General features: G+C 43.4%; 1 protein-coding gene across 1 annotated transcript in view; it reads left to right on the top strand.

The window, feature by feature from the left end:
* Positions 1–21,007, top strand: part of LOC124596218 (UDP-glucosyltransferase 2-like) — a 92,415-nt gene extending 71,408 nt beyond the window's left edge. The window contains exons 6-7 of the mRNA XM_047135273.1: positions 3,017–3,236; positions 20,607–21,007. Of these exons, the coding sequence (XP_046991229.1) occupies positions 3,017–3,236; positions 20,607–20,886 (500 nt within the window). The 3' untranslated portion in view covers positions 20,887–21,007. The remainder of the gene's footprint in view (positions 1–3,016; positions 3,237–20,606) is intronic.
* The last annotated feature ends 1,386 nt before the right edge of the window (positions 21,008–22,393 follow it).

The following is a 22,393-nucleotide window of genomic DNA, read 5'->3' as shown; positions in this document are numbered from 1 at the left end:
GCGCCGTGCAGGTGAGCGCCACAATCAGGACTGCATACGACAGAGGCACACAGGGCCAACACCCGGCATCATGGTGTGGGGAGCGATCTCCTACACTGGCCGTACACCACTCGTGATCGTCGAGGGGACACTGAATAGTGCACGGTACATCCAAACCGTCATCGAACCCATCGTTCTACCATTCCTAGACCGGCAAGGGAACTTGCTGTTCCAACAGGACAATGCACGTCCGCATGTATCCCGTGCCACCCAACGTGCTCTAGAAGGTGTAAGTCAACTACCCTGGCCAGCAAGATCTCCGGATCTGTCCCCCATTGAGCATGTTTGGGACTGGATGAAGCGTCGTCTCACGCGGTCTGCACGTCCAGCACGAGCGCTGGCCCAACTGAGGCGCCAGGTGGAAATGGCATGGCAAGCCGTTCCACAGGACTACATCCAGCATCTCTACGATCGTCTCCATGGGAGAATAGCAGCCTGCATTGCTGCGAAAGGTGGATATACACTGTACTAGTGCCGACATTGTGCATGCTCTGTTGCCTGTGTCTATGTGCCTGTGGTTCTGTCAGTGTGATCATGTGATGTATCTGACCCCAGGAATGTGTCAATAAAGTTTCCCCTTCCTGGGACAATGAATTCACGGTGTTCTTATTTCAATTTCCAGGAGTGTAGTTATGATACACACATTACCTATCAGTTGTTTGCTGCAATTGAATTGTGTGTATTACATATGCACACGTGGAAACGTAAGCAGCCACTATCGCCGTCATCCAAACATGGTTTATACTACAGCTTTCACTTTTCCCTGTCTGTTTGAGAGTTTCAGCTGTGGCTAACAACACTCTGCCTTACAAACACTTCCCTCATTAAAGTTGACAACGGAGAGGTGGACCACAGTTCTTCTTCAGCATAAAATTTGTGTATTTTTCAACTTTTTTGACCTCCAGCGGTATGTTCGTGTAGAGTGCCATACAAACTTATGTATAGTGTATCACTGAGGCACTGCCCCTTAAAAAGAGACATATGATAAAATGAAAATACATATGCGTGGTCCATCTCACCCATAAGTGTATGGGTAAGGTCGATCAATGGTCTTGGAGAGAAGAGTACATAAAAAAAAGCCATACATGAAGATGGGAGTCAATAAAAATTTCACATTCTTGTTTTGAATATGTTTAATTAACATTGGTTTTTGTAATGAGTTGTTGGTTCTGTTCAAGCATAAGTCTGTCTTTCTCTCACCACAGCAGCTACACTTATTACCAAATGTTGATCTGAACAGGAAACACACTGAATCCAATCACAATTTTTATCAGTTTCTTAGTAGAGATTACCACATCCAACACATTCATCCTAATCTGATTCATCAAAGTTATTTTCATAATCTTCTACAATGTCTGCACAGGTGAGATACTTGCAATATCTTATCGAGCATCTTCAGTCTGTTTTTCGTCTCACTGCTATCTCCATTTGGTAATCATTTCTTGCCTTTTTTCTGTTTGCTTTCTATTATTATCCCTCATTTCCTTTACAGTTTCAGTATTTCAAACAGAATTTAGCCCTCTGGATACAGTTGCTGCCTTCCTCTTAAAAATAATGGTTTTTTCAGTGGAAGGAACAGGTGATATTTCTTCCAAAATTTTTGTCTGTGCTGGCTTAGGAGAAGTCAGTTTGTAGGTGGTAATCTTTGAAGTTTTAGGTTTAGTAGAAGTGGCTTCCGAAGCTGTGTCAGTGAAGGAATTTGACTTGTGTAGATAACTCTGCCCTTTTGATGTGTTTGGTTCAAATGGTTCAAATGGCTCTGAGCACAATGCGACTTAACTTCTGAGGTCATCAGTCTCCTAGAACTTAGAACTAATTAAACCTAACTAACCTAAGGACATCACACACACCCATGCCCGAGGCAGGATTCGAACCTGCGACCGGAGCGGTCGCTCGGTTCCAGACTGTAGCGCCTAGAACCGCACGGCCACTCCGGCCGGCGATGTGTTTGGGATCAGTAGCTCTTTTGACGAGTTTTGAAGTAGTTGGCTGACCTGTGTACAACATTCTGTCTTGCATTTGTTACCACAGACATATCTTCCGACAAATAATAATAGTCTGGGACTGCGGCTATTTTCAGTGGGTATACTGTGCATACCTTGAGCTAAATTTAATTGTGTACAACTTCTCTCGCATGAAAACAAGTGGTCCATATCTCCCAAATAACATTGGTCCATCGCTCCCAACGGTCTGGGAAAGAAGAACCACCACCACTTTTGTCTGTAGGCAGCCAACTCTGTGGTCATTTTAGATTTGTTTCATACCCACACATTTGTCAGCTTCACAGTAAAAAAACTGCATCAATATTATACAAACTAAGCCTTAATATTGCACTTATGTAACTGCACGATAAAACTTTTCGGTTTATCACAACAGAGAATCTGATTTTTCTGCATAACTAACACGAAAATGACAGCAGCACTTCTACACTACGTTTCTTGACGAAAGAGCTTCCTTACAAGTAGCGGCAGCTGCCCTCCAGCGGCGCATTTGGGAAACACACCACTGGTCCGTCTCATCCACGGGTCCAGCTCTCCCGGACTTATCTTTTTTTATTGCTGTACTTATAGACACGCCCTCAGTTTTAAATTCTTCTGATGTCTGTGATCTGATGAAGATGGGAGTACTGGACAACATCAGTTACGGTGTGGTAATGGACACGTCAAAACACGACAGCTTCCTTCTGCCATTGTCTCAAATTTCCACGCCGATACATCTTATTACGCTCATTACATACAACCAACTGAAACATGCATGTGCATATCGCTTCACTGCTACGACTTATGTCATCAGAACTTGATTGTGATCATCACGAAATTCGGCTCTATTAAGCGGGGGGCTAATATTTTTACAGCGAGCTTACGTGGACTTAACAAGTCATCCTAAGAGGGTGGAAATGACGTTATCCGACAAAGAAACGTCAATATAACTGTTTTGAAGACTTTTGTAACATTTTACTTGTTTGTGTGTGTTACAGCTCATCCAAACGTGCGACTCTTCATCACGCAAGGTGGCCTGCAGAGTCTCAATGAAGCCACGTACCACGCCGTGCCGCTGCTGGTCATCCCGTTCTTCTGCGATCAGGCGCACAACGCCGCTAAGATACAACAGAGTGGGGCTGGCGTCCGGCTAGAGTACAGTGACATCACCAAGGACGCCTTGCTGAGGAACATACGGACCGTCCTTCACGACTCCAAGTAAACTAATTTACGCTTTTTTTCGTAAGTTACGACCATATCATTTTAACCGACATCTTAGCTGAGAAAGGTGTCATCAAGACTTAAATTTGTTCAATACCTCCGACGACTACGTACAAGGTGTTACAAAAAGGTACGGCCAAACTTTCAGGAAACATTCGTCACAAACAAATAAAGAAAACATGTTATGTGGACATGTGTCCGGAAACGCTTAATTTCCATGTTAGAGCTCATTTTAGTTTCTTGAGTATGTACTGTACTTCCTCGATTCACCGCCAGTCGGCCCAATTGAAGGAAGGTAATGTTGACTTCGGTGCTTGTGTTGACATGCGACTCATTGTTCTACAGTACTAGCATTAAGCACATCAGTACGTAGCATCAACAGGTTAGTGTTCATCACAAACGTGGTTTTGCAGTCAGTGCAATGTTTACAAATGCGGAGTTGGCAGATGCCCATTTGATGTATGGATTAGCGCGGGACAATAGCCGTGGCGCGGTACGTTTGTATCGAGACAGATTTCCAGAACGAAGGTGTCCCGACAGGAAGACGTTCGAAGCAATTGATCGGCGTCTTAGAGAGTAGTTCCAGCCTATGCCTCGCGACTGGGGAAGACCTAGAACTACGACGACACCTGCAATGGACGAGGCAATTCTTCGTGCAGTTGACGATAACCCTAATATCAGCGTCAGAGAAGTTGTTGCTGTACAAGGTAACGTTGACCACGTTACTGTATGGAGAGTGCTACGGGAGAACCAGTTGTTTCCGTACCATGTACAGCGTGTGCAGCCACTATCAGCAGCTGATTGGACTCCACGGGTACACTTCACAATGTGTCAATCCTCATTCAGTGCAAATGTTCTCTTTACGGATGAGGCTTCATTCCAACGTGATCAAATTGTAAATTTTCACAATCAACATTTGTGGGCTGACGAGAATCCGCACGCAATTGTGCAATCACGTCATCAACACAGATTTACTGTGAACGTTTGGGCAGGCATTGTTGGTGATGTCTTGATTGGGCCCCATGTTCTTCCACCTACGCTCAATGGAGGACGTTATCATGATTTCATACGGGATACTCTACCTGTGCTGCTAGAACATGTGCCTTTACAAGTACGACACAACATGTGGTTCATGCACGATGGAGCTCCTGCACATTTCAGTCGAAGTGTTCTTACGCTTCTCAACAACAGATTCGGTGACCGCTGGATTGGTAGAGGCGGACCAATTCCATGGCCTCCACGCTCTCCTGACCTCAACCCTCTTGACTTTCATTTATGAGGGCATTTGAAAGCTCTTGTCTACGCAACCCCGGTACCAAATGTAGAGACTCTTCGTGCTCATATTGTGGACGGCTGTGATACAATACGCCATTCTCCAGGGCTGCATCAGCGCATCAGGGATTCCATGCGACGGAGGGTGGATGCATGTATCATCGCTAACGGAGGACATTTTGAACATTTCCTATAAAAGTGTTTGAAGTCACGCTGGTACGTTCTGTTGCTATGTGTTTCCATTCCATGATTAATGTGATTTGAAGAGAAGTAATAAAATGAGCTCCAAAATGGGAAGTAAGCGTTTCCGGACACATGTCCACATAACATATTTTTTTCTTTGTGCGTGAGGAATGTTTCCTGAAAGTTTGGCCGTACCTTTTTCTAACACCCTGTATATTAGTTTAGTTGTTTGACCCTTGATGGGTACCAAGATGACTTGCTTATGCGGAACACAAGCAGAAGCACACTCAGATGTAATTTTAAACTCGTCAAGTTGAACTGTGTGTGGGCAGGGATAGATAAATTTTCTTTGCAGGAGCAGTCGATACGAATGTTTATAAAACCTCTCGATACTAGTTCATATTTGAATTAGACGACGCGCATGCGATCAGATATAAGTAATTGTTCCACTCAGCATGTGTTGTATCTAATAAAAGAATTTCTTTGAGCTACAGGCAAGTATCAAAAGTCTGTGGAACATATAGTAATAGAGATTCGCCATCATATCCTTTATTTTGAAACAAAGGAAGTGATTAAAACGGAACTAATGATCCAAATAACATATATTACGTTTTTGTTTTTTACTGCATATTAAATATGCAGTGCGTACTCAATACGTTCCAGAAGGTTTATTACTTTTCTTTTATACCGACTTTTTTTTTAAGTATCGCACCATGTCAGTCCAGAAAATTGCTTAGCAGTTGTCGAGTGAGCCAGTTTGTGCGTTTGCTACCTAGGTTTTTGACAGTTTTATTTGCAGAGCTAGCTGCATGTTGGTAGAGCATCCTTGCAAATTCTCGATATCGCTTTCCGGACGTGATACATCAGCCAGTAGATGCAGTTCTCAAGGTAGACAATGCCTAGGAAGGTGGAGAGACAGTACCAGAGCCCTATTCTGAATTCGGTGCATATGTTCGATGCGGGTGTCGGCAGCGTTGCCCCAGGCAACTGCTGCAGATTCCAGGAGAAGTCGTATGGGACGTATGGAAGCTGCCCCAGAAGATGGAAGAATCAGCAATGATCAACGGCATGAGGGTGCAGGAGGCATTGGAAACCACTGCGTTAAAGACACGTAACGTGCATCCATAGGACATGTGTGTTGTAAATGAAAAAGTGTCATGATGATCACTCCATTGGCAAAAGATTTCGGACTTAGTCCCCCTTTCTGATCTCCTGGAAGGAACTTTCAATGGGGGAGGTGACCATTGGAAAAAGATTGAATAACCAATTAAAGGGTGACGTTCTACGAGTCGGGGCGTGGAACGTTAGAATTTTGAACGTGGAGTTAGAAAATCTAATATGGGAAACGCTAAGGCTCAGACCAGGTATACGGGAGGTCGGTGAAGTAAAATGGAAGGAAGGAAAGAATTTTTGGTCAGACAAGAACACGGTAATATTAACAGCAGCAGAAAATGATGTAAGGGGAATAGGATTCTTTATGAATAGGAGCGTAGGGCAGAGAGTGAGTTACCGTGAATAATTCATTGACAGGATTGTTTTCATCGGAATCGACACCAAACCAAACCGACAGCAGTAGCTCTGGTATATATGCCAACGTCGCAAGCAGAACGTGGAGAGAGAGAGAGAGGGAGGAAATTATGAAGATATTGAAAGGGTAATTCAGTACGTACAGAAAGATTAAAATGTTCAAATTCAAATGGCTCTGAGCACTATGGGACTTAACTTCAGAAGTCATCAGTCTCCTAAAACTTAGAACTACTTAAACCTAACCAACCTAAGGACATTACACACATCCATGCCCGCGGCAGGATTTGAACTTGTAGCGCCTAGAACCGCTCGGCCACTCCGGTCGGCGATTAAAATGTAATAGTTTTAGAGGAATAGAATTAGGTTGTACGAGAAGGACTAGGAGAAAGGTTTACGGGAGAATACGGGCTTGGTAGTAGGAATGAAATAGGATTGTTCTCATCAGAATCGACACCAAACCTACGCCGACAGCAATAGCTCTGATATACACATTAATGTTGCAAGCAGAACGTGCAGAGAGAAAATATGTGAGGACATTGAAAGGTTAATTCATTACGTACAGAGAGATAAAAATGTAATACTCATGGTGGACTGGAATGAGGTTGTGGGCGAAGAACTAGGAGAATGGGTTACGGGAGAATATGGGCTTGTTATTAGAAATGAGTGAGGGGAAGGGCGTTAAGTTCTGCAGTAAATTTCATCTAGTAACAGCGAATACTGTGTTCAAGAATCACAAGAAAAGGCCGAAAGATACAGGAAAATTCCAGTTAGATTGCGTCATTGTCAGGCAGAGATTCCGAAATTAGATATGGAATTGTACGGTGTGCCCGTGAGGAGTTGTAAATTGAGATCACAATTTAGTAATAACGAAGAGGAGGCTGAAGTTTAACAGACTACTCAGGAAGAATAAATGCGCAAAAAAGTAGGATACGGAAATAATAAGGATTGATGAGATACGATTGAAGTTCTTTGAGGCTATAGATACTACGATAATGAACTTCTCAATAGGAATTTCTTTGAAGAGAAATGTACATCTATGAAAAGGTCAGTCGGTGAAGTTAAAGAAAACCACAGGCACAAGGAAGATAATTGCGAAGAAGCAATGCGTAAAAGTAGAAATACTTCAGCTGATCGAGGAATGAAGTACAAAAGCCTTCAGGAAAACACAGGAATACAGAAATACTACTCACTTACAACTTAAATGAATAGGAAGAACAGACAACCTAAAGCGAAATGGCTACATAAGAAATGAAAAGACATCGAAAAAGATATGATTGTCGGAAGAACTGAGTCAGCATACAGAAAGGTCAAAATAGTCTTCGCTGAAATCAGAAGCAAGAGTAGAAACATTAAGAGTGGAATGGAAATTCCATTAATAAATGCAAAGGAGAGAGCAGATAGGAGGAAAGAGTATATTGCAGACCTCCATGACGGGATGACATGTCTCAAAATGTGATAGCAGAAGAAACAGGAGTCGACATGTAAGGGATAGTATTAGAGTCAGACTTTAAAAGAACTTTGAACGACTGAAGGTCAGATTAGGCGGGATAGATAACATCGCATCACAGTTTCTGAAACTACTAGGAGGAGTGGCAACAAAACGTCTATACACGGTGGTGTGTACAACGTAAGATACTAGCGCTATATCATCAGACTTTCGGAAACATATCATCCACACAATTTCGAAGACAGCAATATCCGACAAGTGCGAGATTTAAGGCATAATCAGCTTAACAGCTCAAGAATTCAAACTGCTAACACAAATAACATATGCAAGAAGGGAAAAGAAAACTGAGGATCTGATAGATGGCGATCAGTATGGCTTTAGGAAAGATAAATGCACCAGAGGCAATTCTGAAATTGCAGTTGATAACGGAAGCTAGACTGAAGAAAAATTGAGATACGCTCATAGGACTGTCTACCTAGAGAGTGCGTTCGGCAGTATAAAATGATGTAAGATGTTCGAAATTCTGAGTAAAATAAGTGTTAACTACTGCGAAAGACGGGTGGTATAGAGCATATTTGAGAACCAAGAAGGAAGACTTCTATACGACTAACGAAGTAGCCGAATTAAAAAGGGTGTAAGACGGGGATGTATCCTTCGCTCCTACTCTTCACTCTATCCAAGAAAGAAGCAACGACGGAAATAAAAAATAATTGAAAGAGTGGGATTAAAATACAAGGTGAAAGACTGTCAATGATAATATTCGCTGAGGACAGTGATATCCTCAGTGAAAGTGAAGAAAAATTACAGAACGTTTTAAACAGAATTAACAGCATAATGAGTACAGAATATGAATTGAAAGTAAATCGAAGAAAGACGAAAGTAATGAGAAGTATCAGAACTGAGACCAAAGAAAAACTTATCAGAGTTGGGGATCAAGGAATAGACGAAGTTAAGGAATTATGCTCCCTGTGCATCAAAGTAACCGATGCAGACGGAGTAAGGACATCAAAAACAGACGCAGTGGCAAAAAGGACGTTCCTGGCCAAGAGAAGTCTACTAATACGAAACATAGCTCCTAACTCGAGGAAGAACTTTAGGGAATGTACGTTTGGAGCACACAGACTCTGGAAAAACCGGTAAAGGGGAGAATCGAAGAATTTGCGATGTTATGCTAAAGAAGAATGTTCAGAATTTGATTGACTGAGAAGGTGGGAAATGAGGAGCCCTCTCCTCAGAATCAGCGAGGAATGGAACATATTGAAAACACTGAAACGAAGAAAGGACAACGTGATACGATGTCTTTAAGACATCTGCGAGTAACTTCCATGGTACTAGAGAAAGCAGTAGAGGAAGACAAAGAATACATGCAGCAAATAACTGAGGACGTAGGTTACAAGAGCTACTCTGAGGTGAAGAGTCTGGCACGATGGAGGAATACGTGGCGGGCTGTATCAAAGATTGATGAAAAAAAAAGGTCAGTAGGAAGTTGGACAGTACTCGCAGAGCCCAGTTCTGAATTCTTCCGACGGGATTTTCCCAGGAAATTACAGCGTGCTCAGTCTCATTCCAAATGTGTTCGATCGGGTTCAGCGCTGCCGAATTGGGAGGCCAACACATCAGTTGGAACTCGTCACTTTGTTCCTCAAACCACCCCATCACAGTCCTGGCCTTGTGATATGGCCAATTACCTTTCTGAAAATTGCTAGTTCCGCAGGAAAATATGATCGTCACGAAGAAGTGTATGTGATTTGCAACTAGTGTACGATACCCTTTAACCGTCACGGTGCCTTGCGAGAGCTCGACTCGACCCATGTATGCCAACGTAAATGTTCCCCAGAGCATAATGGAGTCCCACGATCTTGTCTCCGTCCCGCATTACACGTGCCAAGGACTGTTACACTGGAAGACGATGGAATCGCGCCCTCCCGTCGCGATGGTGAAGAAGGTGTCCGGATTCATCAGACCATGCAACGCATTGCGCCAACGTCCTGTGCCTATGGCCACTTGCTCATTTCAGTTGTAATTGTCGATGCCGTGGTATTAACATTCCCACGTGCATGGGCCGTTAGAAAAGGAGGCCAGTCGTTAGGAGCGCTGAGTGCGCTGTGTATTCAGACACACTTGTAATGTGCCAAGCATTAAAGTCAGATGTTAGTTTCGCCACAGTTCGACGCCTGTCCTGTTTTACCAGTCTGCCCACCCTACGACATCTGACATCTGTAATTAGGGTTGGCCACCCGGTCCCATGACATCTGAAAGAGATTTTACCTTGGTTTCGCCACGTGTAGAAGACACCCACCATAGAACTCCTCGTACACCGAAGTTGTTGAGTTTTCTAAATGTCTCCAGCCCTCCACAATCAATCCACTCTCAAACTTAGATAGACTGTGTACCTTCCTCATTCTAGACCCACCAAAAAAAATTTTGCGTCACCTCGGTTTCCAGAACCTCTGAAGATAGACATTAACTGTGGATATTGTATCTCAGACACAGGCCCTTTAACTGTTCAGATATGTCTCTAAACCCACCCAAAAATGTAAACAACCGTGGATGAGCAGCGCCTATTAGACGTACCAGTTCCAGTCATTCCACCAGGAAGGAGGTGCACGGCTCGTGTTGTCTTTAGTTCAACGATGCCTAGACGGTCAATACCGCGGTTCGATCGCGTACGGACTATTACTTTGTGCCAAGAAGGGCTCGCAACAAGGGAAGTGTCCAGGCGTCTCTGAGTGAACCGAAGCGATGTTGTTCGGACATGGAGAGGATATAGGGAGACAGGAACTGTCGATGACATGCCTCGCTCAGGCAGCCCGAGGGCTACTACTGCAGTGGATGACCGCTACCTACGGATTATGGCTCGGAGGAACCCGGACAGCAACGCCACCATGTTGAATAATGCTTTCCGTGCAGCCACAGGACGTCGTGTTACTACTCAAATTGTGCGCTACAGGCTGCATGATACTCAACTTCACTCCCGACGTCCATGGCGAGTGCAACCACGACACAATGGGCTTACCGACATACCGAATGGACTGCTCAGGATTGGCTTCACGTTCTCTTCACCGATGAGATATTGCATCGGGATTGAATACGAAAGGCGCAATGTCCACTTAAGTACAAAAGAAGTGACTCTTATAATAGTCTGTGCTTTGAGCTTCTCCTGGGAGACCAGTATTGGATTCCGATGCACCACTGCAGGTTTACTGTATCCCTTGGACCTTCACATGGACCATGAAACACAGATATTGCATCGGGTTCGAATACGAAAAGCACAATGCCCACTTAAGTACAAGAGGAGTGACTCTTCTAATAGTCTGTGCTTTGAGCTTCTCCTGGGAGACCAGTATTAGATTCCGGTGCACCACTGCAGTTTTTCTGTTTCCCTCGGACCTTCACATTGACCATGAAACACAGATATTGCCTTCAGCCAGACAAACGTCGGAGATATGTTTCAAGGCAACCCGGCCAGCCTGAACGCCTTAGACACACTGTCCAGCGAATGTAGCAAGGTGGAGGTTCCCTGCTGTTTTGGGGTGGCATTTTGTGGGGCCGACGTACGCCGCTGGTAGTCATGGAAGGCGCCCTAACGGCTGTACAATACGTGAATGCCTTCCTCCGACCGATAGTGCAACCATATCTGCAGTATATTTGCGAGGCATTCGTCTTCATGGACGACAGTTCGCGCCCCCATCGTGCACATCTTGTGAATGACTTCCTTCAGGATAGCGACATCGCTCGACTAGTGTGGCCATCATGTTTTCCAGACATGAGCCCTATCGAACATGCCAGGGATAGACTGAAAATGGTTGATTATGGACGACGTGATCCACCAACCACTCCGAGGGATCTATGCCGCATCGCCGTTGAGGAGTGGGACAATCTGGATTAACGGTGCCTTGTGGATAGCGTGCCAAGACGAATATAGGCACGCATCAATGCAAGAGGACGTGCTACTGGGTATCAGAGGTACCGGTGTGGACAGCAGTCTGGACCACCGCCTCTCTGGGTCTCGCTGTATGGTGGTACAACAGGCAATGTCTGGTTTTCACGAGCCGTGAAAAGGGCGGAAATTTGGTGTTTATGTTGTTATCTATTCTAATTTTATGTACAGGTTCCGGATGTGTGTACACAAGGACAGTGCGCTGGCTGATACTACACGCACTTTTCGTGCCTCTGACTAGCAGTCACTCCTCGCCAGTTGACTCTGCTGTGGCGTAGATGGCTTTATATCGATAGTGGGTCGGTGGTCATGATTTTCTGGCAGATCAGCGTAAATTTCTTTTAAATGGTTGGTTCTGAGCACTATGGGACTTAACATCAGAGGTCATCAGTCCCCTAGACTTAGAACTACTTAGACTAACTAACCTAAGGACATCACACACATCTATAACCGAGGTAGGATTCGAACCCGCAACCGTAGCAGCAGCGCGGTTCCGGACTGAAGCGCCTAGAACCGCTCGGCCACAGCAGCCGGCCGAACAAGAGTCCTGCACATTCTTCGTAGGCATAAAGACCGCCAATCCGCATATCACTACATCAAGGGCTTCACAGCAAAGAATTCCAAATTCGCCTGGAATACTGTTAGTGAGGTGAGTTCTGCGTCGAAGCTGGAACTTTATGCATAGGACACTTTTTACCTATGACGCCATGTTTACAAACCATTGGAACGTCAACTTACACATTATGCACAACTAGTCACCAGAAAACCCACACTGACTTCGTCAGGTAGAACATTAACGTCACTGGAATGTCACTGCACAGTGTGGTATTGTAGGACAACTCATAGTTGTCTCATATTTGACTGATGGTATTCTTAACGGTTGACTGTACGGGTAATTCTCGAGATGCAGCTTACCTGGACTGATGGAAGATCTACTTCTTCACTTGCGTCAGCATGATGGATGCCTTACGCATGGTGCCATGGCGGAAAGAAATGCACTAAACCAACAGTCCCCAAACCGATGGATAGGATGGGGCAGTCCTGTTCAGAGATTTCCAGCGCGTTCGACGACCTTACCACATGGATTATTGTTTGTTTGGGGACGTGTGAAAAAATGTGGTGTATCAGCAGGTGTCAGCAACAGTGGACAAAATTAAAGCCTGTATTTCCGCTGCATGTCCTGCAATAACACCAGAAACATTGACAGCAGTGAGCCGATCAATGTTGGAGCGTGCATAGAGGTGTAGTCATGTAAATGGTGATCTCTTCTAAAATAGGCTGTAGCGTTCCTGCTTTGAGCAATGTGACTGCAAATCGTCTTACATTTCGTGTGTTTCTGAGAAGACGTATGTTCGATTTGTAGGTACTAGTGAAAGTTTATGTAACCTTTTCAGTATGTGCAAAATTTCAGTTTTAACGTAATCATTGACATTTCTGTTTGTGTCAAGTACCTTTATCTGATTGATGTACAACTACGTACAACTAGCCTTTACTCCTCTGTTAGATCCTTGGTTACCCATTAACTATGTTAAGCCGGGCCGGTGACATTCGGAATTTCTTTACTGCAACGTCTATTCCAGTACTGTAGTAAAGTTCAATAAAGCACGACCGAGTAACTCCTTTCCTTGATTTTCATTGTGTGTGACTGGACGTCTGTATTGTTTGCAGTCCACTCAATTACAGTGTAAACAACAATAAATACAATGTTTGTCACATCGTAGTACGTCAATCACATCGCGATTGCGAGCTACGTGGAGTTCACACTTGCATTTTTGGATTTACAATAGCGGCGCGTGTCGTTCATTGAAGGTTCAATTTCGCTTTGCAATTTCTTGGCAGGAGGGGGAGTAGCTAATGTACTGCGATGCAGACTACGCTGCTGCTGTTTGCGTGATAAATAGTTCATTAAAAAAACCTAAGTTTGTGTTGAAAATAATATTTGGTTACATTTTAGAACGTCTCACAGTGTTTACTTTCATGAGCTCTGCCTGACATTCATCGTGAAACTCGTTTTTCACTCTATATCGTTCCAGAGATACTTGCGTTGAAACGTTTAAGTAGGCAACACTGTATATATGTATATTCTTCTGTGTATCCGTCAATGGATGTTTGCGATCACACGATGCATCTTTATATTTTTTCTATGAGCTGCACTATATAGTAGGTGACCTGCCCTTGGTGCTCTTGTCCACTGCTTTATATTGAACGAAGATGTTCTTCTTCACGCTTTTCACTTTCACCTTCAATCTCCCCCTCGGTTATCAACAGTAAAGGTATATACAGTGCTAGGAAAAACTTAATGACATGATAGATAAAGTAACATAACTTACTAATACCTAATAATAGCTCATCGGGAGTGAATGAAACTTTGGCAGCACGTTTCCAGTGGTCTCCTAGTCGTGCAAGGAAAGTTCAACGCCACATGGTGTGAAGCCGGCCTAACTATAACTTCAGGTAGGGCCAGCCACCCAACACGCAACGGAGGGAACTGGGAATGACAGTGTGTGTCTATCAGCTAGCAATTAGGGTGCTCTGTCGACATGAATGGGTAGCAAAATTTGGTTGATTACACAAGGTGAACAATCTTCGGGAATCTGGAAACATAAAGTGTAATGAGTTCAGCCCACGAATTTGGTACTGCTCATAGCATTATTTCACGTGCATGGGGAGCATTACAAACCATTGGTACTGCTGGGCGAAGGAGGGAGGTGACTGACCACGGTGAGGTGTAGCAGCAGTTGACGGCTACATTGTCCTGAAGGCAAGAAGAGACAAACGTCAAATAGTGGCTGGATGGGGGTGATCCCTTTGCTCGCTGACCAGCACTTGGCATTCCGTTAATACCCGCATATTAAAGGAGCCGTTTGCGATAGTGCCAAGAGCATAGGGACTGGACCAAAGAAGAATGGGGTCACTTTATCTCCTCAGACAAGAACACATTCAGTCTGACTTGTGATTGTGGTTGTATGCTCTTTTGGTGAGAGGTAATGCACACAGGAACATTGTCTAACATGATAGATTTGGTAGTCCAGGGGTTATGGCTGTGGGAAGCAAAACCTTGCATGGGCGTACCGACCTCCAAATCTTTGAGCACGGTACACTCACTGGTCAAGGACTGGACCAACGAAGAGTGGGGTCACATTATCTCCTCAGACAAGAGCACATTCAGTCTGACTTGTGATTGTGGTTGTATCCTCTTACGGTGAGAGGTGATGCACACAGGAACATTGTCTAACATGATAGATTTGGTAGTCCAGGGGTTATGGGGGTGGGAGGCAAAATCTTGCATGGGCGTACCGATCTCCAAATCTTTGAACACGATACACTCGCTGGTCAAGGACTGGACCATCTTTATCTCCTCAGACAAGAGCAAATTCATTCTGACATGTGATTGTGGTTATATCCTCTTATGGTGAGAGGTAATGCACACAGGAACATTGTCTAACATGATAGATTTAGTAGTCCAGGTGTTATGGCGGTGGTAGGCAAAATCTTGCACGGGCGTACCGATCTCCAAATCTTTGAACACGATACACTCACTGATCAGCGTTATCGTGACACTGTGCTCCTTCCACATGTCCGTCTTTTCAGGGGAGCATTCGACCCTGACTTCATTTTTATGGATGAAAAGGCGCGATAACTTCGAAGAGCACAAGTGGTGGACCTCTTGGAGTGAGAGGATACTCGGCGCATGAGTTGCAGCTTCCCCTGACTTAAATCACATCACGCACATGCGGGATACGGTAGGGAGACATATATCAGCAAGTCTACAGGCACCAACGACCATCCAGCAGTTGTCAACTATGCTGGTAGAGCTACTTTCCAACCTTGTGACAAGCATGAGAGCACGTTGCAATGCATGCACTGCTGCCCGTAATGATTGCACGCCCTGTTAAAAACAATGTTCTGTATTTGTCAAAGTTAAGTTCTAAGTAAAGAAGGGAAAACAGAAAGGTCGAAGGAGTGTACAGAGGGTCTATACAAGGGCAATGTTCTTGAGGACAATATTATAGAAATGGAAGAGAATGTAGATGAAGATGAAATAGGAGTATGACACTGCGTGAAGAGTTTAACAGAGCATTGAAAGATCTAACTCGAACCAAGGCCCAGGGAATAGACAATATGCCATTAGAACTACTGACAGCCTTGGGAGAGCCAGGCGTAACAAAACTCCACCATCTGGTGAGCAAAATGGCGAAATACCCTCAGACTTCAAGAAGAATATAATAATTCCAATCCCAAAGGAAGCAGGTGTTGACAGACGTGAAAATTACCGAACTATCAGTTTAATAAGCCACGGCTGCAACCTAACACGAATTCTTTACAGACGAATGGAAAAACTGGTAGAAGCCGACCTCGGGGAATGTCAGTTTGGATTCCGTAGAAATGTAGGAACAGGTGAGGCAATACTGACCCTACGACGTTTCTTAGAAGCCGGCGGAGTGACCGAGCGGTTCTAGGCGCTACAGTCTGGAACCGCGCGACCGCTACGGTCGCAGGCTCGAATCCTGCCTCGGGCGTGGATGTATGTGATGTCCATAGATTAGTTAAGTTTAAGTAGTTCTAAGTTCTATGGGACTAATGCCCTCAGAAGTTAAGTCCCATAGTGCTCAGAGCCATTTGAACCATCTTTGCATTTATAGATTTAGAGAAAGCTTTTCACAATGTTGACTGGATTACTCTCTTTCAAATTCTGAAGGTGGCAGGGGTAAAATACAGCGAGCTAAAGGCTATTTACAATTTGTATAGATAACAGATGGCAGTTATAAGAGTCGAGGGCATTAAACGGAAAAATCTATGGAGAAGAAATGAAAACTTTGAGTTTCGCCGACGACATTGTAATTCAGTCAGAGACAGCAAAGGACCTGGAAGAGCAGTTGAACGGAACGGACAGTGCCTTGAGTGGAGGATATAAGATGAACATGTTCTGAGGCATCAAGGGATCACCAATTTAGTATTAGAGGGCAGCGTGGAGGGTAAAAATCGTAGAGGGAAACCAAGAGATGAATACACTAAGCAGATTCAGAAGGATGTAGGTTGCAGCAGGTAGTGGGAGATGATGAAGCTTGCACAGGATAGAGTAGCATGGAGAGCTGCATCAAACCTGTCTCAGGACTGAAGACCACAACAACAACAGGGGGATCATCATAAATCGTGGCCACTTCCGTGTAATTATTGTCTTTGAATAAAAGTGTCATTTATTTTACACTCACTGCGTATTTCTTTCATTTACGTTATGGAAAATGTTGTAGCAGTTCAATACTGTAACAGGTTAAAGCTTCATCTATGTTATTTTGCAGTGGCACATGTGGAACATTACTTTCGACCTTAAGATTTGCACATGACTGAATTTGGTCTTCTGTGAGATATATCCCAGGAATGCAATTATTCTTGTTATCTGTACTTTTAACACTTCATACTGTTTGTGTAGTAATACATCTGTGTCAATTACTCTTGCTGCCCACGGTATTTTTATCATTCTGCCGTAAATCCGCATTTCAAAGACCTCGATCTCCCTTGCTGACATTATATTCAGTGTACAACCTTCAAAACCGTTTACTCTGACGTGAAGGTCCTGGTCTGTACTTTGTGAGAATTTTCTTAAATTTTATGAAAGCATTGCTGGAGATCTCTAAGCGAAATTTTACCTCCATATCTGATCTCTAGTCTTTACGTAGCAGCAAGGTGCTTAAACTTGTCCGCTCTCTGTATTAAGAAGCTACTAAACTGTATATCTGTATTTGTAAAAGAGTTGGGCTGTCATTTGACAATAATAAACTGCATCTTATTTATTTTAATATTCAGATCTAGATCACGGTTGTAATCTGCTACCACACTGATGAACTGTCGGAGATCATCTACGTTATCAACAACCAATATCGGGTCATGAAGATAGCGACTTCAGTTGACATGGCAGTAGACAGAGTAGGCAGCAGCGTCTCCTTATGCCTTTCAGACTTGCAAATTTTTCCTTATGTAGCACTGCTAGGAGATTTTTTAATGATTTTAGATGCTAAATTTGTACAAAAATATGGACGCATTTTCAAAACATACTGCGTTCGCTCATGGACTAAAATAACTAATTACGAAATATTCTCTATTGTAAGAAATAGTGAAATTATCACTCAATACTTAACATGCAAAATAACAATATTGAATTATACAGTGTAATATAACGAACCAACTACATTCGTGTATTCTGGTGGCCACGAGCTGCTGCGCACCACGTATTGACTTGCTGATTTTTCATAGTGATGCCCAGCGGTTGGCAGCAACTCCGCTTGATGAAAAGGCTGAACATTCACAAATATGTACCTCAGGTTTTACTGATTCTTTTGCAGCTAAGACACAGTAAAAGTTAATGTATTGCAATTGTAACCAGAGGGTCTTAAAGTGAAATGTGGCGAAAGAGCAGATTCGTTTGCCAGTCATGGCCAGTTAAGATAGCTACGTACACGAACTACACGTTGTTTCCGGTTATAGGAAGCAACAGTAACTGGCATTGCCAGTTCTCGAGGGCCCATGTAGTCGGAAGAATCTGCATGTGGCATTCTATGTTATTCTGTATTACTATGTGTTCCAAACAGCATAATCATGACGTATGGATTCATAGACACACAGTACATTACGTTATACACATATGTGCTTTTCATTCTCTCTGTCATAAAGTTTCTTCTAGACTCCTCTCGCTGCTTCAAAAGCTGGTATTTCAACCTTATTTTCTGAGAGTTTTAACCAATATTCTGTGGTTGATATAACTATTCCACTGAATGGAACACAATTTTGAGCCTTAATATGAGTTTCTTGGTAGATACAGGCATAAATGTTGGCAATTTCTTGTTAATCACATGCATTCAGTACAGCAGTAAATTGCACACTGTCCATGGCCGTTAGACTCTAGAAATAAAGAGAAATTTGCATTGTTTGGGTGCATACATAGCCATTTAGCTATGTCGTCTTAACACTATAACAACACGTGCAGACAGGGAACCTACTGAACCCCATTGTTACAGCCAAAGTTGAGTTGTCTATGTCAATGCACTCTCCTGTGAAACCTGATTAAGTTTCTGGACAAGAACTAACAATAATTTTGACGGAGACACTACAGAAAAGTTGGTCCAGTGCTTCCATCAGTCACTACTTCTGTCAAGTGGTGAAGGAGACGAAAAGTAGCTCACAATCAACGTGAGTTGCAGACTTATACATTTGGGAAAAAGATAGATGTGACAAGAAGTTATGGTCAGTTATACTTGATAAGCATATGACCACTTACAACTATCCTTCTGTACTAAGTCAGTATATCCTGCGTAACTTGAAATTTTTATCCTAAGGAGAACATGGGCAGAAATGAAGTCATACTAAGTTCTGTAAAAAAAAAAAAAAAATACACTACTGGCCATTAAAATTGCTACACCAAGAAGAAATGCATATGATAAACGGGTATTCATTGGACAGATATATTATACTAGAACTGACATGTGATTACATTTTCACGCAATTTGGGTGCATATATCCTGAGAAATCAGTACCCAGAACAACCACCTCTGGCCGTAATAACGGCCTTGATACGCCTGGGCATTGAGTCAAACAGAGCTTGGATGACGTGTATAGGTACAGATGCTCATGCAGTTCATCAAGAGTAGTGACCGGCGTATTGTGATGAACCAGTTGCTCGGCCACCATTGACCAGAAGTTTTCAATTGGTGAGAGATCTGGAGAATGTGCTGGCCAGGACAACAGTCGAACATTTTCTGTATCCAGAAAGGCCCGTACAAAACCTGCAACGTGCGGTCGTGTATTATCCTGCTGAAATGTTAGGTTTCGCAGGGATCGAATGAAGGGTAGAGCCACGGGTCGTAATACATCTGAAATGTAGCGTCCACTGTTCAAAGTGCCGTCAATGCGAACAAGAGGTGACCGAGACGTGTAACCAATGGCACCCCATACCATCACGCCGGGTGATACGCCAGTGTGGTGATGACGAATATACGCTTCCAATGTGCGTTCACCACGATGTCGCCAAACACGGATGCAACCACCATGATGCTGCAAATAGAACCTGGATTCATCCGAAAAAATGACGTTTTGCCATTCGTGTACCCAGGTTCGTCGTTGAGTACACCATCGCAGGTGCTCCTGTCTGTATAACCGCAGCCATGGCCTCCGAGCTGATGGTCCATGCTGCTGCAGACGTCGTCGAACTGTTCGTGCAGATGGTTGTTGTCTTGCAAACGTCCCCATCTGTTGACTCAGGGATCGACACGTGGCTGCACGATCCGTTACAGCCATGCGGATAAGATGCCTGTCATCTCGAGTGCTAGTGATACGAGGCCGTTAGGATCCAGCACGGCGTTCCGTATTACCCTCCTGAACCCACCGACTCCATATTCTGCTGACAGTCATTGAATGTCGACCAACGCGAGCAGCAGTGTCGCGATACGATAAACCGCAATCACGATAGGCTACAATCCGACCTTTATCAAAGTCGGAAACGTGATGGTACGCATTTCTCCTTAAACGAGGCATCACAACAACGTTTCACCAGGCAACGCCGGTCAACTACTGTTTGTGTATGACAAATCGGTTGGAAACTTTCCTCATGTCAGCGCGTTGTAGGTGTCGCCACCGGCGCCAATCTTGTATGAATGCTCTGAAAAGCTAATCATTTTCATATCGCAGCATCTTCTTCCTGTCGGTTAAATTTTGCGTAAGTAGCACGTGATCTTGGTGGTGTAGCAATTTTAATGGCCAGTAGTGTACAATCGTAAAAGGGGAACAAACTCAATGATTGGTATTCAAGATATCACTGAAGCAATGCCAGTCACAACGCCATTTATTTCTGTTTCGTGGAACTTTCGGTTAATTATTCTGAGGCTGAATATAATTTCTAAATCCATGTAGAATTTTAACAATATGGAAGATTTACAGAAGGAGACGAATATACTCATACACTTTATTCTGAAGTGCCATTTTCTGATCTGTATCTTTTTTTTTTCAGGTACAGGGAGAGCATGAGAACTTTGTCGTCGATATTCCGTGAGCACCAGGTGGACTCTTTGGAGCGCGCCGTGCGGTGGGTGGAGTACGTGATACGTCACAAGGGGGCCCCGCACTTGCGCAGTGCTGCCCTCGACCTGCGCTGGTGGCAGTGGCTGCTGCTCGATATCCTCGCCTTCCTACTTCTGGTTGCCACCATTGCAATCTATCTTTTGTGCATATCTGTTCGCAGACTTGTCCAGTTTCTCTCAGGATTTAAAGTGAGGGTAAAAACTGAGTAGTTATTCAGCTGTAGAGTCACTGAAGAACTATAACTGTGGCATTGCATCAGAGTTTGTATCTGAAAATATCTTTGATGTAAAAATCTGACAATACATTCCTGCAAGCGAGTATGGAAGATAATTTCAAGATCTATTTTATTACGTCAGAGTAGACGCAAAGCATATTTTGTGAGACAGTGAAACACTTGAAAAGCTCAAACATAAAAATAATACTGTGATTTGTGTCATATGGCGGATAGAATAAAGGGCAAGGGAAATTTCCTGCAACTAATACTGAGGAATAGTATACTGGCGGAAAATATCAGAACACAAAAAAATAATTAATGTAGAGTAGTGAAATTTCAGATTATCTCAAGGATAACTAGATAACTAATTCTCACGACAGTTACAGCGTGTATTTAAAGCAAATCTGATTTGCATCCTCATAGGGGGCGACGTGCATGAAATGTGAGTAGACATCATCTTTCAGTTGTAGTAACACGCCTATCAACTTTTCTTTCCGTCATACAACCCCTTGGTGCTTCGATTTTTCCCCGTTAGTATATTAAGAACGCTGTTACTGTTTGAAACTCATTTACGGTATTGAAAATAGCAGTGAAAACATTGTAAGAGTTTTGCTATGATGGAATATTAATTTTTTCATCACTTATTTATAATTTAACAGACAGAGAGAGTGATGTACTCGAAGCCATTAGGAGGCAGAGTTACTATTACATACTTTAGTACTCATATTAAACATTTAAGCTATTGTTGAACATCGACAGTTAAGACTATCATGAAATTAGATAAAGAAATAACAATACTAATTTTTTTGTAGGAACATGGCTCATACAAATGATTAATTTGTGTTAGGAAAGGCAACCTGTCTGGGTGCTTCTGAGTGGGGCAAATTGGTCGAACTAGTGCTGAAGAAGCCGTCTGTGTCAAAAGGCAAAATCTGCCTGTGAGAGTGGAACAAGCACAAGGCAGCAGGGCAAAATGCGATCATTTAAGACATGTATCATCTAGGGTAACGATGATCAGACATATGTTATTACCGTAGATAGTGATGGCTGCCGTTTCCACAGCAGCATAGAGAAAGGACGCTACCCCCTCTCTTTTAAACCGTCGTAACTACAAAAGACATTAAGGATAGGAGGGTCCTTTTAACTACTCACATCTGAGTAGTCATGGTTCATAGTTCCACTGTATTATGCAAAAACCAAGTTAATTAATATTGTCTTCCTACTATGTAAGTAAGACTCCAATTTTTTGTCCTTTTGTAACGCAATTGAGATGTTGAATGAAATGGTTCCACTTATTTCTGAACTAGCTGACGGCAAACAATGAGCAGGTAAGTTATCTGCAGAAGTCGACTCGCCGAACACAGCACTGAGAAGACACCGCAGTGTAAGTGATATTTCACACAATCACAAAACTGTGAAGAGCGAAGTGTGTGAAAACTGAACTCTGCCCCATTTGTAACTGCATTTTGTGGCTAAATAACCCCCGAAATTTAACTTTCGAT

This window comes from Schistocerca americana, chromosome 2 (genome assembly GCF_021461395.2).
Source record: "Schistocerca americana isolate TAMUIC-IGC-003095 chromosome 2, iqSchAmer2.1, whole genome shotgun sequence".
Classification (NCBI taxonomy): Eukaryota; Metazoa; Arthropoda; class Insecta; order Orthoptera; family Acrididae; genus Schistocerca; species Schistocerca americana.
This window is presented reverse-complemented; position numbering and strand designations above follow the sequence as displayed.